The 18,198-nt window shown below is 33.7% G+C and overlaps 3 protein-coding genes across 5 annotated transcripts; all 3 read left to right on the top strand.

The window, feature by feature from the left end:
- Positions 1–8,768: 8,768 nt before the first annotated feature.
- LOC106369314 (phosphate transporter PHO1 homolog 5) lies at positions 8,769–13,392 on the top strand. Its single transcript, XM_013809456.3, has 10 exons — positions 8,769–9,469; positions 10,304–10,710; positions 10,803–10,874; positions 10,963–11,213; positions 11,303–11,561; positions 11,644–11,748; positions 12,070–12,264; positions 12,341–12,628; positions 12,709–12,845; positions 12,941–13,392. The coding sequence occupies exons 1-10, from the start codon at positions 8,845–8,847 to the stop codon at positions 13,038–13,040; spliced, it is 2,439 nt and encodes an 812-aa protein (XP_013664910.1). The 5' UTR covers positions 8,769–8,844; the 3' UTR covers positions 13,041–13,392.
- A 425-nt stretch (positions 13,393–13,817) lies between these two features.
- LOC106369317 (galactoside 2-alpha-L-fucosyltransferase) lies at positions 13,818–15,942 on the top strand. 2 transcript variants are annotated; one of them, XM_022687950.2, is made up of 2 exons: positions 13,818–14,184; positions 14,469–15,942. In XM_022687950.2, the coding sequence occupies exons 1-2, from the start codon at positions 13,902–13,904 to the stop codon at positions 15,863–15,865; spliced, it is 1,680 nt and encodes a 559-aa protein (XP_022543671.1). In that variant the 5' UTR covers positions 13,818–13,901; the 3' UTR covers positions 15,866–15,942. The 2 variants fall into 2 exon arrangements, with proteins under 2 accessions (XP_022543671.1, XP_013664913.1); XM_013809459.3 differs by having other exon boundaries at positions 13,822–14,184; positions 14,454–15,942.
- Positions 15,943–16,108: 166 nt separating this feature from the next.
- On the top strand, positions 16,109–18,113 carry LOC106369316 (fucosyltransferase 2). 2 transcript variants are annotated; one of them, XM_013809458.3, is made up of 2 exons: positions 16,109–16,447; positions 16,534–18,113. In XM_013809458.3, the coding sequence occupies exons 1-2, from the start codon at positions 16,147–16,149 to the stop codon at positions 17,970–17,972; spliced, it is 1,740 nt and encodes a 579-aa protein (XP_013664912.1). In that variant the 5' UTR covers positions 16,109–16,146; the 3' UTR covers positions 17,973–18,113. The 2 variants fall into 2 exon arrangements, with proteins under 2 accessions (XP_013664912.1, XP_013664911.1); XM_013809457.3 differs by having other exon boundaries at positions 16,147–16,447; positions 16,525–18,113.
- Positions 18,114–18,198: the final 85 nt, after the last annotated feature.

The raw sequence follows: 18,198 nt of genomic DNA on the forward strand, positions 1-18,198 counted from the left end.
AAACAGACCCCGAAAATTCCTGAAGAGAAAGATGACAAAGACTAATACCATAGACCTATAATAAGCTTTTTGATGGAATTTATTCCCTATATACTAATAGAAAAGAGAAAGCTTATAAAACAAAACTGAATTGAAAAACATTCAAAAGTTAATCCAAAAGAAACATAATAAACAAAAAGTAGACGTATAAAGTGGGATTCACACACGTCAAAGTTCCCAAAGCACTAATACTCAAATCTAATTACATAACGTAAGGAATCCCTTATTTTTTCAACACGTACTGGAATAACTTTAACAATATCAAAATATTATTTGATTGGACAAAAAGTTATAACAAACTTTAGGTTGCACGAAAATCGTGCTTTTGAATTAGTTTCAAATAGTTACTATTAGATCTTTAGACACAAATTACAATGAAGGTTAAAAGTTATAAGATTCAAAAACATAGACATCAACAAATATATTCGATATAAATTCCTTTCAAATTCTATACACACATAACTTTTGTTAATTTGACTTCGATCGTAACAATTTTTATTTACCGATATTAAATTTTAGAATAATTTTAGAAAATTTTGACGGTTATCCTTTGTAAGAACGTAATACAACTTTGTTGAAGCTCCATCACTTGAAAACCAATAATAACAATCAAACGTTTGAACTCACAATAGAGATGAATTGCCAAGAATTTCAATCTGAATTTCTACGAAACGAAAAAACTATACTGCAATAGAAATCCACATATTTGACAAGATCATATATATTAGATCGCTATGATAATATATTTTCTTCGTAACTATCGCGGGTTGAACACAATCAACATGAACGAGAAATTGGTTGCAAAGGACAAATGATACAAAGAGGGATCCGATGTTTTGTTTCCACGTTGTAATGATATATAATATCGGAATATAAGATACAACATATCATATCAATCAACTCATTGCTAATAATTTTCATATTGAAACTGATGATTCCTAAAAGTAACAGCTTTCAAATACTCATAATAGAGTTGGATGATACGATAAGAGTATCCAAATACCTGTCAACCGAGAATCCGACAAAATCGGGAAGGTCAAAGTGGATGTTTTATGTTATCATTGATACAAAGTAAGGCTCGAGAACTAGACTTATCAACAAGTCGCTAAGAAACAAATCATAAATCATTCTACGAGTGTAATTTAACCGACAACCATTTAAATAACCATTTTTGGTGCAACTAGTATGACACAATATCTCAGATCTCTATCACTTTTATTTTATCATAGGCAAATAGCCAAACACAAGTCAGTTCAAAGAAAAAAGAGAGCCAAATACAAGAACTACCACAACTGCAATTGGTCTATTGCTTTCATGATGTCATGCTGATGAATTAAGGTTTTTTAATAAAGTACTAACTTTAAACTTCAAAGCAGATCCGGGAAGCAGATCCGGGAAGCAGATCCAGGGCTTGTGGCCGGGTGATATTAACTTCAAGCCAAAAGCCCAATACAGTAAAGTCATCAGGGTTCGAGTTCCGGTCACTGGAGAATTAATATTTCAAAATTGCAAAAGATAGGAAACCGATACGTGATAACACGTGACTAGTATGGACTATTTATGTGGAGCCAGAATATCCTTGTATAATTCCAAAAAAAAAAACTTCAAAGCTGTGAAATTCTGTCATGTTTTTTTTTGTAATATTTCCCTTCAATCTCTCTCATGGAATCTCCAATGATACACAATAATTTTCTCTATTCAAAGTAATTCTATTATAGAGTGAACAATTAAAGCAAATCTAACCATGTAATAGAGTTACTCTATTTTAGAGTGAAATATAAAGAAAATTATCTATATTATTAAAACTGAAGTACCTTTTGGTACTGTTTGGAAACATAGATAGTAGATAAAATGAAAGTTGTTTGGAAACAAAGATAGCAGATTAATTTTTTTTTATTTACATATTTAGTCACTATATTTCTTTCTCATTTACAGATTCTGTCGTTTGGAAACTTGGATAGCAAATTAAATGAGAATTGTTTGGAAACACAGATAGCAGATTCAATATTTTTTTTTATTTACACATTTAGCCATTGTATTTCTTTCTAATTTACAAATCTGTCACTTCACTTAAAATCAAAAATTTTAATTAATTAATTACAATGAATTGGTATTTCTTTTTGTTGAAATAAAAACACAAACTGTAATATATAGTATATATTAATCTGCTACAATACAATTTTCAAGAAAACCAAATATCATAAAATTAATAATAATTCATAAAAACCTAAAAATTAAATCATTTTTAAATAAATAAAAAAAAATCAATAGGTTAATATATGAATATTACAATTACATCAAATTGCATCAAGTTATAAAATTATAAATATAATATTACGTACAAATAAAAAATTATTATCAAACATTTATATTATAATATAATATATTATATTCTAAATATATTTTACAAAACATAAAAATATAAATTGATATTTTATAAAATCAATGGTTTATAAATTTACATTGAACGCAAGTTAAATCCAACACCCGCGCAGGAGCGCGGGTCAAGATCTAGTTGTGTATTATTGGAGATGATCTTACTCTTTTGTATTATATTATACTACTATTTATTGTTTACTTTGACACTTAAAAGTTGTTGTCAAAAAAAACACTTAAAAGTTCACGCTTTAAACCACCAACGGAATCCAATAAATTAAATATTAATTATATCATTTTCTTTTTATATTTTAATTTTCTCTGTCTTATAAAAAAATATTATTTTAACACTTTTTTTACAATAAATTATTTTAAATTTATACTTACTTTCAACTATATAATAATTACAAAACTGCATTGATCTTATAAATAAATTTTATTCATCTCAGATACTATTAGTTAAATAAGATAATTAATAAAACATAAATGCATTTAATCTTTTTTAATTTATGTAATAATAAAAAATGACACTCTTTGAAAAATTGGTAGAATAATATATATTTTTTTGTTTCACGAAAAGTGGCATTTTTACAAAAATTAAGAAAATAATTGAAAATCTTTTTGATTTTTTATTAATTACACATATTTAACCAATACTCCATTCGTTTCAAAATATATGATATTTAAGAAAAAAATTGATGTTTCAGTATCTAAAATGTTTTCATATTTTTGATAACTTTTAAATTTAATAAAATTATGTAATCAATGATATTTTGTTGTCTATTTTTTTATTAGATAAATTATTTTTAATTTATATTTTAGTGATATATTTTATGTGAAAAATAATTTTTAATGGTTGCGCATTAGCCTAAGGCATAATACATTTTGGAACACAGGGAATAGTATTAAAATAACAAAATTATTTATAAGATCGACGTGTTTTGCAATTATATTAAACTTAATATAAATATAAATTATATTGAAATTGTAAAATAATTTTTTATGAGACAAAAAAATATCAAAATAACAGTATTTATGAAACAGACAGAATAACTCTTATAACGACATTTCTTTTATAAAAATGTGAAATTGAAATTGACGAAGATAAAACGTAAGCAAAGTTGGTAACAAATATATGATGTGCTTTAAGGAGAAGAAAGTGTTATCTGTAAAACTTGCATAAGATGTTTTAAGTTGAGATATTTAGCTAACTACACCCAATGGAAGTCTATATTTTCTAACTACACATTGATTGATATTAATGGTATGGTGTATGACATTTAAACTATAAGTAGACGATTTTGCCCTTCTAACGCTGCATGGAATAGAAAAGTGTATCAGCTGAGTATAGTGGCATTCGAGGTCATAACTTTACAGCTGAAGCACTTTTAACCACATGAGTTATATCTATATTTATAGCATTTATTAAAAAAATAAAAATAAATTGTAGTTTATGGAAAAAAAATAAAAGAGAAAAATAATTAAAAATATGGCTATAACAATATGAAACAAAATTACTAGGACAAACTATCTCTCTCTACGACGACTAATCAAACTATCTCTCCACCACGATATTAACAATATGGTTAACTCATTCCCATATAAGGTTTATAGCCTCACCAAGAAATAAATGCATCCTACGAATCTCTTTCTATTAGTCTCAAACTAGAAGAACTATAAGCATATGAAAAATAATATATTTGGGGGATCTTCCGGTTTGTCTAACAACGACGAACAATATGTAAAGGTTTCAGCTAATGTAATTTGTAAGCACTAAGACATAGTGTTATATATCATCTAACATGCATATATAGGATAAAATATCAAAAGATGTCGTATAAACATATATCAACTAACAAAACATGTATCATGTAACAAAATTTTTATCAGATAACAAACAATTTATCAAACAACGCATTAACTCATAAACCATGTATGAACTCATTTTTCAGCTACCAAACCAGGTATCAAATTATATAAAAATTGATAAATTATTTATCAGCTATACAAACTATGTATCAGTTAACGACAAGTCTATGTAGCATACCAGCCATTTATCAATAATTTTGTATCAAACTATGTATAAGCCAAAATAACAAATCATTTATCAGATAATAAATAATTTATCAAAAATTATATCAACTCGTAAACCATGTATCAACTAATTTATCAAGTAACAAATAATTTATGAAACAATGTATAAGTCAAAACCATTTACCAAAACAATTAACAACATGTATTTTATAACATCTTGCTTACTTCAACAAATTTGTCATCTAAATAAGTTTGTTTGAAAGGTGTTAACTCAACATGTGGATGATTAACACTAAGAATCTTCTGCATTTCCTTTTTCACATGGCTTTTCGAACGTTGCTAAAAAAGAAATATTACAAGACTTTTTAGAACATAATTTTGAGAAATTTGGTTTAAACACAAAGATTGTGTGTTTACTACAAAGATTAGTAATAACGTTGGAGATAGGTAAATTAAAAGTGGGTTTGTGAAAATATGGTGAAATTGTAAAGTGAACTGAATGTAAATTTTTATAAATTGGCATATTAATTAGAAATTGAAATTATAAAACATAGAATATAGTTCGTGTAAGTGAGAGGAGAGTAAAGAAAATTTAGAGAAAAATGACAAGGATGAGAGAGAGAGAGAGAGAGAGAGAGAGAGAGAGAGAGAGAGAGAGAGAGAGAGAAAGTAAAATTATTTGTTTAACACAATCCTTACACAACTTTACACACTTATCCACTAGATGAGAACTTAACACACCTGATGTTCAAAAAAAAAAAAAAAGAGAACTTAACACACCTATATGGTAGGCTGACATACTGCACCAGCTAGAGGATAATAACATTTTCGGAATGGAAATGAGTTTAAAAAAGAGGAGGGTAGTTCTCTAATATAGATTGGTCTTAGAGCTATGCATATCAATTTTTTTTTTTTTTAAAAAGGGCTTTCAATTATAAATAAAAACGTTTACAAGGATAAGGTACGAAACCTTATAGCTAGAAAAAGTTTGCATGAATACAAATCATGATAAACATCATCTGAATGCTACGAAACACTCAAATGTTCAGAGAGTGAACCCAAGAGGAGAAATGAGATCAAGCAACTAGCGAGTATTACCACGGCCGCGACGGCCATGCCATATCAATTTTCTCTTTTAAGTTTTTGCCGACAATGCTTTTTCTTTTTTTCGTAACCCCATAAAGTTGCAACGTAGACAAGATAGTCCATAAATTTTCAATTGTCATTTTTTTTTAAGTTTCAAGTTTACGCATATATGTAAACGATGTCGAATAATTTTTATTCCTTTTTCCGTAATTTCATCTTTATATTGTATAAGTAACAACAAAGCTCGAGTTATAGGCTGGTAGTACTAAGGGTGTCCCTTGTACGGCTGGCCGGATGGATAGGGTATCTCAAAAAAAACTCACATTATGTTATCATTTCTTAATGTTTACAAACGACAACAATCAGTGGCTTTTGCTTTAATAATTTCAATGTTGCATTGTACTGTATCATTTAAACAACTACATAGAATTAAACTGATAACAAAGAAAAAAACCGTGTTATCATTTTCTTAGTTTTCACATTTATGCATAATTGTACACGATGTCGATGGCAATGTCGAATAGTCAGTGTTTCTTTCTCAGTGATTTCAGTTAATGTACGTAGAATTAGATATGTGTGTAAAGTGTACAATAAAAAAAAATTAAAGTTTACAATACATTTCCTTGGCATTTTTAATTTAACAAACTAGATGCTCTTGACAGATGGTAGATCGTAATTTGTCAATAAATAAACCATATTTTGTATCTGTTGCAAGAATGCACGTGTCCTTTTGTACAAGTAAAAACGTGTTATACTGTGAGCCTGTGAGGTGCCTTTATACGTCCAAATAGATAGGGTTCCACGTAGGTAACTTCGATATCACATAAGAATGTGTGGCGTTGGTCAAAACTCAAAACTAAGACCATACTAACTTTTTTTTTTTGGTGTAAAAAGACCATACTAACTTTGTATCTTGGATTTTGTGAAATTAAAATCTTTTTTTTTTTGTAGCATGAAATTAAAATCATTTAAATATCGAAATTTGAGTGAAACGTGTTGGTGCATGGAGAGAAATGGTTAGGCTATGATGGGGTTTTACAATAGAGCCTACAAATTTAAGTGGTGGTTTAGCTCTCTTTTGGAAAAGCAGTATTAAGATAGATATGAAGTACTCGGATAAAAATATTCTAGATTTTCATATTTAGCAGTATCAAGATAGATATGAATTACTCGGATAAAAATATTTTTCATGCATGATAATGTTACATACACGTAGTTTCCTAACTTGAGAAAAGCAAAACGGAACTGTAAACTCTTTATTTATATATCATCAACTAATGACATAAATAATGATATGGTATTATGGTGTAATTATAAAATAAGCCAAGAAAATCTGTGTTAGGTGGGCGCAATAATCGGTGTAGAAAGAAAGGGTCCAAATGCAGACGTTGTATTATATTGCAAATAGTGGACTAATATGATTTATTATACAATTAGTCATATTAATTCAACAATTTTTAGGGATAATGGGCTACAAAACGTTTAATAGTATATTATAATTTGTTGAAATGACACGTTATTGGGGGTTGAATTTACATAAACTTGACTGATTTAGAAAGATGTCGAATTATTAAATAATAAAGAGTTTTGTGTATTTGAATTTTCAATTTTGACAATTTCAAGACATGGGCATGCAGAAAAATTCAAGGTGGGGGCGATTGCCACAGTAAAATGTAATTGGTCAGTCTATGTTTAAAGAGAATTTGCACTCTATACCCAAACATTATATCATATTTAGGTGTATATCATGTTTAAAAGGCTAAACTTTTTGGCCTTAATAAAGATAAAATCCTGCCCCCGTTGATTCGGCTTGTGCTCAAATCCATTGCAAGTCTATATGGGTTTTAGTATTCATCGTCAGCAAAGTTATAAACATCGTTACAGTTAAATTACTTTTCTTAAAACATAATTTTTTTGTCAACTTCTTAAAACATAATTAATTTGTACTTTTCACTTTTCGGTTAGTTATTTCTATTTATGTGCTTCTACAGAACATCAACATGCCTTTATTGAACCAAACATTAGAAAGTCCGTTATTCATCATAACTATCTAGAGAATTTTATAGCTTGTCCTCTCTTGTAGATTTACGATTTTTTCATACGAATACAATTCTGAGAATTTCTGTTTGTTCCGAAAAAGAAGTTCTCTGAGGTTACAGACTATTTGGCTTTAAATACACTGAACAGAAAAGGTTTAACTCTAAACTGTAATTTTATGATGACACTATTTAAATGTGTATTACCTTCAAATTTTCCCTAGGTTTTTAGAAATAGAAACTCACAAATCGTATAATACTTTCACAAGTGTTCAAAATTATTTCAAGCATTATCGAATTGAAGTGTTCTCTGTAATTTATTAGACCATTTCCATCAGTAAGTTTTGAATGGGTATTTGACTTATTAATAAAAAGGTAAAAAATAATGTTAAAGTAGAAAAGACAAACATGAGAGTTTTCAAAGAACAAACTCCTGAAAAATTATAAGTATGTATTTTAATTAAATATTTTTTAGAAAATAAAACTAGATTATTTTGAGAATATTAATATTTTATCATTAAGAATTTCAAATAGGCTTCTCCGCTGTTGAAAATGCTATTCATCTGATGTTGAAAATGCTATTCATCTGATGATACGTCAAACTTTGTATCTACTTTTGGAAAATAGTTCAGCATATTTGTTTTGAAGCCTAATAAATGTGTGAAAATGATCACCCTATACACAACATTACGAATTTTCTTTCTTACTATTAGTGACCAAGTTGAATTATTTCTATATCTAAACTATTACAAGATATTTTACCAAAAAAAAAAAAAAAAACTATTACAAGATATGATCAATCACATATCACACATGTACGTCGTCAATGTCATAACTCATATGGCGAGGAGTTGTCTTCGAGTCGGATACCTTTTATTGGCCGCTTATGAACATAACGCACCAAGACCCCCTCTCTGGTCAATTAGAGACTTAAACAGCCATTAGTTTCTTAATAGCATCTAGAAGGCTTCTTCTGCATCCTTTAAAGGTGACTATGAAAAAGACTACTCACTCCAATATCTCTATTTTTATCTGAATAACTCGGGCTGGTATCAAATTTTTATTATTTAAAAAGTAATAAGCTTTGCTTGTTAAATTCGTTTCATGTTATTTGACGTACGTGTGGGGCAGTCCACACGCGCTTTGGTTACCATTTCTGAACACTTGTCACTGTTTATTACATGTCTATATAAGTTATCCTCTTGTCTTCTTCAGACACACACACAAACAACAACAGAGAAACCAAAAGATTATATATTTCAGGCAAGAAAGAATGAAGTTTGGGAAAGAATTCACGTCGCAGATGGTTCCGGAATGGCATGAAGCTTACATGAATTACGATTATCTAAAAACCCTTTTAAAAGATATCATCAGATTCAAACGCAAAAACAATCCTCATCACCACGTTCACGGCCATCATCATCTTCGCCGGACGTTAACTCTCTACCGATCATTCAGCGGTTTACTCGCAAAGTCCGGAAGAAGGAGACATCACCACGGTGGTGGACAGATCGGCCACCTTTCAGATTCCGACGACGACATTGAGGAAGGACTGAGATCAGCGCCGATTCTGGTGCATTCGGCTAATCATGGATACGAGACGACGTTCCTCATGGCGGCCGAGGAAGGAGGAGAGTACGAGACTTTGTTTTTCCGGAGGTTAGACGACGAGTTCAACAAAGTTGACAGATTCTATAAAGAGAAAGTCGAAGAAGTGATGAAAGAAGCTGTGATGCTCAACAAGCAGATGGACGCTCTTATCGCGTTTCGTGTGAAAGTGGAGCATCCTGATGGGTGGCCATGGGAGGAACGGACGGTGGAGATGACTCAGTTAGCTTCTGACGTCGCTAGTTCCGCGGCGGCCGTCACAGCTTCTACTCCCGCCAGAGCTAGATCCGGTAAGTAACCTATAACTCAAATGAGTCGGTGTGACTAATGTACATTCTATCCGGTTTGATTCCGGTTTCATCAGACTGATACAGTGATAACGTACCGAGTCGCCGGCATCAATCGTCCGTACTAAATGGTCAAAAGTGAAATTGAATTTTGCTTTCTGTTGCAGCGACTAGTGACAGCTGTTAATGTAGTGATTGGTTCCAATATTAATCGATATAATTAGGAGGGGCCCAAATCAAATATAGGGGTTTTTGGAATTTTTGTCATCCAATATGTTTTGTGAGAATAATAAATTATCCTATTCAATTTGATCCATAGATATCCAAATATTCGATCTAGATATCCGAAAATTTTTATATTTTAACCGGATATCTAATTCGATACGTAAAAATAAAATTAAAAAAACATTCAAAATAATATAATTTATAATATTTTATATATTTTAAAAAAATTATTACTTTTCAAACTTTTATAACTAAAATAACCAAATTGTAAATAAAATATTTAAATCTTACATAAATATAATAATAATTATATGTTTATATAAATAATTCTTTATATATAACGGATCGGATTGGAAATCTGTTCATAAAAATATTTGTATTTGTGATTTGATTTGTTAATTACAAATATTACAAATTAGTATTTGATTTGCTTTTTAGAGTTTCCTGTTCAAGTCAAAACGAACATCGAATCGAATTCAAATTTACGTATATTTTTCCCATCCCTACTTATAATATTTCAGTGAATTACTTTTTGGTTCGAATTCATGATTAATTTCTGTTTATCGAACCAATATTTACCGAGTCATAATATTGAAATTTGATTATTTGAAGTTCGAGCTCATCAAGCTCACATGGCGGCCATACAAGAAGGAGGATCGAGCAAAGCTGGCAAATCCGACGAAGATGGCGATGATGAAATTGTAGAGAAAGAAGAAGTTAACGTAGTTTCTGACGTTGGAACCAGTGAAATAAGTAGATTCAGAGCTGCGAGGCCATCTCATATCGAGGTTTTGGACCGTGTCAAGATCAACCACACGAATGAAACGCCACGGTCCACCATTAAAGGAGTTCTACAGGTCGGTAACACAGAGCTTAAGTTTAGCAGAGAGAATCTGAAGAGAGTCGAGGAGAAGCTCAGACGCGCCTTTGTCGAGTTCTACCAGAAGCTTCGGCTACTCAAAAGCTATAGCTTCTTGAATGTGTTGGCGTTTTCAAAGATTATGAAGAAGTATGATAAGGTAAGATTTGGTTTTAAGAAATTGAGATTTTGACTAGGGTTTTGTGTTGTGCATGGCTGAATTTTTTTACGTGTGAATCCCTCTTTTAACAGATAACTACAAGGAATGCTACAAAGTCTTACATGAAAATGGTTGATAACTCTTACTTTGGAAGCTCTGATGAGGTAAATTAAGATCTTCTCTTTTTCGATTCGGTTGATCGGTCATTCAATTATGTCTCTTCTTAAAACTCTTGATCCTCCATTGTCTCAGGTAAATAAACTCATGGAGCGTGTTGAAGCTACGTTCATAAAACATTTTACTAATGGTAACAGAACAAAAGGAATGAACATTTTAAGACCCAAAGCTAAAAGAGAGAGACATCGAGTTACGTTCTCCACAGGTTTCATGGCTGGTTGTGTGTTTTCTTTAATAGTGGCTTTATTCGCCATTATACGCACCCGAAACGTTTTGCAGAAGGAAGGCCAAAATCAATACATGAACACTATGTTCCCTCTTTACAGGTAAACCTTTATTCCTACTTATTTATATCTGAGCATTTGAACAACGTGGAATCTATTTGTTTAAATGCACTTTGTCTTCTTTGTTGCAGCTTTTTTGGCTTCATTGTGCTGCACATACTCATGTATGCTGGAAATATTTACTATTGGAGGCGGTATCGAGTGAATTATTCTTTCATATTTGGGTTTAAGCAAGGAAGGGAACTTGGCTATAGACAAGTTCTACTTGTGGGCTTCAGCATTGGAGTTTTAGCCCTTCTTTGTGTTATTGCCAATCTTGACATGGAGGTTGACCCCAAGACTAATGAGTACAAAAAATGGACCGAACTTCTTCCTCTTTTCCTGCTCATTGTAAGTCTCTAAATCCAAAATCAGTGCGAAACTAAGCTATATGACAATACTAATTAATAGGCATAACTTTGTTGTGATGTAGGTTTTGTTTATTGTTCTTGTTTTACCATTCAACATCTTCTACCGCTCGAGTCGCTTATTCTTCCTCACATGCCTCTTTCACTGCGTTGCTGCTCCTCTTTACAAGGTAGAACAAAAACTTTGATCATGCAAAAGTAATATTTTCTTTGTTTTCAAAATTTTCTTTTAGAAGTTTCACACATACTAAAAACTATATGATTATAAATATATGATCGTTTATGATTAGTTATTTTCTAAACTTTTATCAATATAAATTCAATAGCAACAATTTGTTTTCCTAATTTTACTATTTACCATTAGTACTTAATAAAAAATTCATTGAAAATGTAAAAATGTATTTTTTGAAACAATATTTTTTAAAAACATAAATCAATTTGAAACTGTCAAGTGTCTTAAATCTTGATTATTGTTGGCCTTTCTCGTGCAGGTTACTTTACCTGATTTTTTGGTGGGAGATCAGTTAACAAGCCAGGTCCAAGCTATTCGAAGCGTCCAGTTTTACATATGTCACTACGGTTGGGGAGATTACAAACATAGAATGAACACTTGCTCAGACTCAGATGTCTACAATGCTTTCTTATTCATTGTTGCTGCCATCCCATATGGTTGGCGTCTCCTTCAGGTACAATGTCACGAAATATAACCGTTTACTTCTTTTATTCAAATAATATCTTCTTAAACCCAATACATTTGTGCAGTGCTTGAGGAGGTTCTTTGAAGAGAAAAACGCAGAGCAAGGATACAATGGACTCAAGTACTTCTTGACTATAGTGGCTGTCTGCATCAGGACGGCTTACAGTGTTGTGGATGAAGATCATAAATTTATCTGGAGAATGTTAGCTGTGATCTTCTCAGCTATTGCTGCCATTTTCTGTACGTACTGGGACTTGGTTTTAGACTGGGGTCTTCTAAACAGGACTTCTAAGAACCGTTGGCTCCGGGATAAACTCCTTGTCCCACAAAAGAAAGTATACTTCGTCGCAATGGTGAGCAACTCATATGCCTCCATCATTTTTGAATCATAGAGCTAAACTGATTCTTAACTCTAATTCTTTTTTTTTTGCAGATCTTGAACGTTTTGTTCAGGTTCGCGTGGCTACAGACCGTGTTGGATTTCAACTTCTCATTTATGCACAGGCAGACGATGATTACTGTTGTAGCAAGTCTAGAGATTATCCGCCGTGGGATATGGAATTTCTTCAGGTAACAACACACGTTTGTTGTGTGTCATGCTTTATTTATCGTCACATAACATATAGTATAACCTTCTTGGGTTGGTTTTGGTTTCATTCAAAAAGGTTGGAGAATGAGCATGTGAACAATGTGGGGAAGTACAGAGCATTCAAGACGGTTCCATTACCGTTCAACTACGATGAGGATGACGACAAGGACAGCTAGTTGTTTCGATCTCTTGTCGTAAATTATGTAAAGAGAGATTCTTTAACTATTTATCCACAATAAAGACCGGATTAGAGTCTGGTTGGTCTATCAATATCAAGAAGAAGCTAATATATCAGATGGCTTGTAAGAATTTTTTTTTACATTGTGGTTAATTGTAGAAGTTGCCTGATGCACCACAGTAATTAGGATCCAGTATGCAGGAGTCATTTGAGGGAGAGATCCACTATGCAATGTACTCTGTATTTTTTTTATTTTTTAGTTCTCTAATAATACGAGAAGTTCCTCATGTAATAAAGAGGAAAGACACCTATCAATTATCAAATTCTATTAATCCATGTTAGCATGCATACATGTCCTAAGCTTCATTTAATCATCTTGACATTTCGAGGCGTCTTCTATCATTCATGGTCCATGCAATTATCACCTTCTATGAATGATTTCATTGTGATGATTTTTTTTTTTTTTTTGGAAAAACAGATATTGAAGTATTTATAATAAAGATTCTGTAATTATCTTATTAATTAAACTTAAATGCTTTAATTAAGCCCATTACTTTTCTCGTTTTCAAATATCACGACATGCTATCTTCTAATGAACAAAGAGGAGCCTAATGGATTCATGAAACAAATTACAAACCCACAAGAAGTAAAAATGGTTACACCAGGGTTAAAACAAAAACATTACAAAGTTTTCAGTTAAAAAGCAATAATCTAAAAGTTATTGGACACTCAGTTGAATTTTTTTATTGTTTTCAATTAAACTCTGTCGTGGCGACATGTCTGAATAAGAAATAAAGTAATGAAGACATGTCTGAATAAAGTAAATGAAGTCGGTGACTGACTTTGCCAAGACCAATCTATGGATCAGAATCCTTACAGGAGGAAACCGTCTCCGATCAGCACCACCACCACCGGCGGTTCAAATCCCCTCCCTACCTCCGAACTACTTCCGATGAAGTTTCTCAGCTTTGGTACGTTGAAGCTCACCAGAACCTTCACCACTTGCTTGATACTCTTCTCTGTGCTACTAGCTTTCTCAATGATCTTCCACCACCACCCGTCTGATCCGAATCGGGTAATGGGTTTCGCCGAGGCAAGAGTTCTCGATGGCAGAGACTACTCCAATGTTACTGCTACCAACGGTAAGTCAAAGTTTAGATCTTTACTGTATTTGCCTATACACGAACATAGTTCTGTATCCAAAGATCCAAAGTTTAAATCTTTCTATAAAAGTAGACTCTTTGTTAGTTTAATTAGTTCACTGGATATTCACCTGATCTAAAGTTTGGATCTTTCTATAAAAAGTAGTCTTTATTGGTTTAATTTCTCGAAGATTGTCTGAGGTTGTTTAGGTGAAGAAGTGTCCTTTTGTTTGGTCTTTAGCTTAAAATGTTTCTCATTTGTTTTGTAGATTCAAATGATTCAGATAGACTTCTAGGAGGCCTACTCGCCACAGGGTTTGACGAAGCTACTTGCCTCAGTAGATACCAATCATCACTTTACCGCAAACCTTCACCTTACAAGCCATCTCCTTACCTCCTCTCCAAGCTCAGAAGCTACGAAACGCTTCACAAGCGTTGCGGTCCAGGCACTGAACCTTACAAGAAAGCTCTAACGCAGCTTGACCAAGACCACATTGACAACAACGGTGAATGCAAATACGTCGTGTGGGTTTCCTTCAGCGGGCTAGGGAATAGGATACTCTCTCTAGCTTCGGTTTTCCTCTACGCGCTTTTGACTGATAGAGTCTTGCTTGTAGACAGAGGGAAAGACATGGAAGATCTCTTCTGCGAGCCGTTTCCTGATATGTCTTGGTTACTCCCCTTAGATTTCCCTCTGACGTCTCAGTTTGATGGGTTGAATCAAGACTCCTCTCGTTGCTACGGACACATGCTTAAGAATCATGTGGTTGATAATGATAAAACTTTGTCTCATCTTTATCTTCATCTTGTTCATGACTATGGAGATCATGATAAGATGTTCTTCTGCCAAGGAGACCAAACCTTTATAGGGAAAGTCCCTTGGTTGGTTGTCAAGACAGACAACTACTTTGTTCCATCTCTATGGCTAATCCCTGGCTTCGACGAGGAGCTAGACAAGCTGTTCCCTCAGAAAGAGACTGTCTTTCATCACTTGGGTAGATACCTTTTCCACCCAACTAACCAAGTATGGGGCTTGGTGACTAGATACTACGAAGCTTACTTATCAAATGCAGATGAGAAGATTGGGATCCAAGTAAGGGTTTTCGACGTAGGAGCAGGTCCTTTCCAACACGTGATGGATCAGATCTCGTCTTGTACTCGTAAAGAGAAGCTTCTACCTGAAGTAGACACAGTAATAGAAAGATCTCGCCGAGTCACAATCCCAAAAAAACACAAAGCTGTGCTTGTCACGTCTCTGAACTCAGGCTACTCGGAGAATCTAAAGAGCATGTACTGGGAGTATCCGACGTTAACAGGCGAAATCATCGGTGTTCATCAGCCGAGCCAAGAAGGTTATCAGCAGACGGAGAAGAAGATGCACAACGGGAAGGCACTTGCGGAGATGTACCTTTTGAGTATGACTGATAGTCTTGTGACAAGTGCTTGGTCTACGTTTGGTTATGTAGCTCAAGGTCTTGGTGGTTTGAAGCCTTGGATACTCTATAAACCCGAGAACAGGACAGCTCCTGATCCTGCTTGTGGTCGGGCTATGTCTATGGAGCCTTGTTTCCACGCGCCTCCTTTCTATGACTGTAAAGCTAAAACGGGCGTAGACACGGGTAAGCTAGTTCCTCATGTGAGACATTGTGAGGATATGAGCTGGGGACTTAAGCTAGTTTGATATTTTTTGATCATATGGTGATGTAACACGCTTTCTCTTGTTACAATAAAGAGCATTTTATAGAACTCTTTTAAGTTCTTGTGGTTTTGAAATATTGCTCAAATTAGATATAAAGACAAAGAGCAAAAAGTGTCTTTTTATTACCAAAGTTTCCGGTTATTTTGTATTATTGTTATCACATTCTCTTTTTCCACCTAATAGAAGATGAGAGGGTAAAAGAGAGAGAGAGAGAGATCAGATTTGATATCTACTTTCCTTTTTTTTAGTCTTAGGGTTTCTTAATGGATCTGTATCGCTCCAGAAGGAGACTATCTATTCCCAAAGCCATTGATACACAAACAGAAGAACAACTTGGAGTCCAAGAAAAGAGATTCAGATTGTTTGGAGTGATGAGAATCACTGAGATCTTAGCTTATTTCATGGTTATTGTCCCTGTTTTGTTAGTGATCATGGTTATATTCTTTGGACATGACTCGTATGATCAAGGAAATGGCTTTGCAAAAGCATCAAGAATCATCCAAATCAAACCAAATGTGACATCTGAGGATGATTCATCACTGCAGAGAGATCAGAATCCAAAAGGTAAACAAAAAACATATGTTTAAAAGTCTTTTTTTTTTTACTTTTTTTGGATATGTTTTTAAAAAAAGTTTCATCAGATTCTGTAGATGTCTCTCTGCTTGGAGGACTACTTGTTCCTGGTTTCAACAAAGACATGTGCTTGAGTAGATACCAATCTCACCTCTACCGTAAAGCTTCACCGTATAAGCCTTCTTCCTATCTTATTTCAAAGCTTAGAGCTTATGAAGAGCTTCACAAACGGTGTGGACCTGGAACTAAACCGTACAGCAACGCTGAAAGACTGCTTAAACCGAAACAAACCGGTGATCCTGAACCAGAAGGATGCAAGTATGTTGTCTGGATGGAGTTCAGTGGACTAGGAAACAGGATCATCAGCATTGCCTCAGCGTTTCTTTACGCAATGTTGACTGATAGAGTCTTGCTCGTGGAAGGAGGAGAGCAGTTCTCAGACCTTTTCTGCGAACCGTTCCTTGACACCACTTGGTTATTACCAAAAGACTTCACATTAGCTAACCAGTTCACTGGCTTTGCTCAGCACTCACCTCGTTGTCATGGAGAGATGCTGAAGAGGAAACTGATCAACGGTTCTTCTGTCTTGTCTCTGTCTTATCTTTATCTCCATCTAGCTCATGACTACAACGACCACGACAAGATGTTCTTCTGCGAAGAAGACCAGAGTTTGCTTAAGAATGTTCCGTGGCTGATCATGAGGACTAACAACTTCTTTGCACCGTCTCTCTTCTTGATCCCTTCGTTTGAGGAGGAGCTTGGTTTGATGTTCCCGGAGAAAGGAACTGTGTTTCATCACTTGGGACGTTACCTTTTCCATCCTTCGAATCATGTATGGGGACTCATCACAAGATACTATAACGCTTACTTAGCCAAAGCTGATGAGAGGATTGGTCTTCAGATAAGAGTCTTTGATGAGAAGTCTGGTGTCTCTCCTCATGTCACTAAACAAATCTTGTCATGTGTTCAAAACGAGGAGTTGTTGCCTAAACTAAGCAAACCAGGAGAAGAACAACACAAGCAGCCATCAGAAGATGAAGAAGAAGGCTCTAAACTCAAAGCTGTATTGATCACTTCTTTAACAACAGGATACTATGAAATCTTGAAGACAATGTACTGGGAGAATCCAACTGTGACAAGAGATGTGATTGGTATACACCAGCCAAGTCATGAAGGACATCAACAGACAGAGAAGCTAATGCATAACAGGAAAGCTTGGGCAGAGATGTACTTACTCAGCTTAACCGATAAGTTGGTTATCAGTGCTTGGTCTACGTTTGGGTATGTAGCACAAGGACTTGGAGGGTTAAGAGCTTGGATTCTGTATAAGCAAGAGAATCAAACAAGCTTGATGAATCCTCCTTGTGGGAGAGCTATGTCACCAGATCCTTGCTTCCATGCTCCTCCTTACTATGACTGCAAAGCAAAGAAGGGGATTGACACAGGTAGTGTTGTGCCTCATGTTAGACACTGTGAGGATATTAGCTGGGGACTTAAGCTTGTTGACAACTCATAACTTGGAAAACAAGACACTGCAATCCCTTTTTTGTGTTTACTTATTGACTTATTTGCTTAGCCCTGCAATGGAACACAGATCTTTCCTTGTTCAGTAAATTAGGAAACTTCTTTGTTCTCTAATCCTTAGTTAGTGGTTTAACGGGCCTGTGTTATTGGGCCTAGTACAACTGAGCCCATTTAGTTTTCTCAACAGTTTAGGTGAGAAAAATGAAGTTTTCAATTTT

The sequence above is a fragment of the Brassica napus genome, chromosome A6 (genome assembly GCF_020379485.1).
Source record: "Brassica napus cultivar Da-Ae chromosome A6, Da-Ae, whole genome shotgun sequence".
In the NCBI taxonomy this organism is placed as follows: domain Eukaryota; kingdom Viridiplantae; phylum Streptophyta; class Magnoliopsida; order Brassicales; family Brassicaceae; genus Brassica; species Brassica napus.

Excerpts from the sequence above, each read along its gene's own strand:
- LOC106369316 (XM_013809457.3), top strand. The coding sequence starts at position 16,147 with ATGGATCTGTATCGCTCCAGAAGGAGACTATCTATTCCCAAAGCCATT. Across the intron at positions 16,448-16,524 it reads GAGAGATCAGAATCCAAAAG|ATTCTGTAGATGTCTCTCTG; the intron begins GTAAACAAAAAA and ends AAGTTTCATCAG.
- LOC106369314 (XM_013809456.3), top strand. The coding sequence starts at position 8,845 with ATGAAGTTTGGGAAAGAATTCACGTCGCAGATGGTTCCGGAATGGCAT. Across the intron at positions 10,711-10,802 it reads TTATGAAGAAGTATGATAAG|ATAACTACAAGGAATGCTAC; the intron begins GTAAGATTTGGT and ends CTCTTTTAACAG. Across the intron at positions 12,629-12,708 it reads AAGTATACTTCGTCGCAATG|ATCTTGAACGTTTTGTTCAG; the intron begins GTGAGCAACTCA and ends TTTTTTTTGCAG.
- LOC106369317 (XM_013809459.3), top strand. The coding sequence starts at position 13,902 with ATGGATCAGAATCCTTACAGGAGGAAACCGTCTCCGATCAGCACCACC. Across the intron at positions 14,185-14,453 it reads CAATGTTACTGCTACCAACG|ATTCAAATGATTCAGATAGA; the intron begins GTAAGTCAAAGT and ends TTTGTTTTGTAG.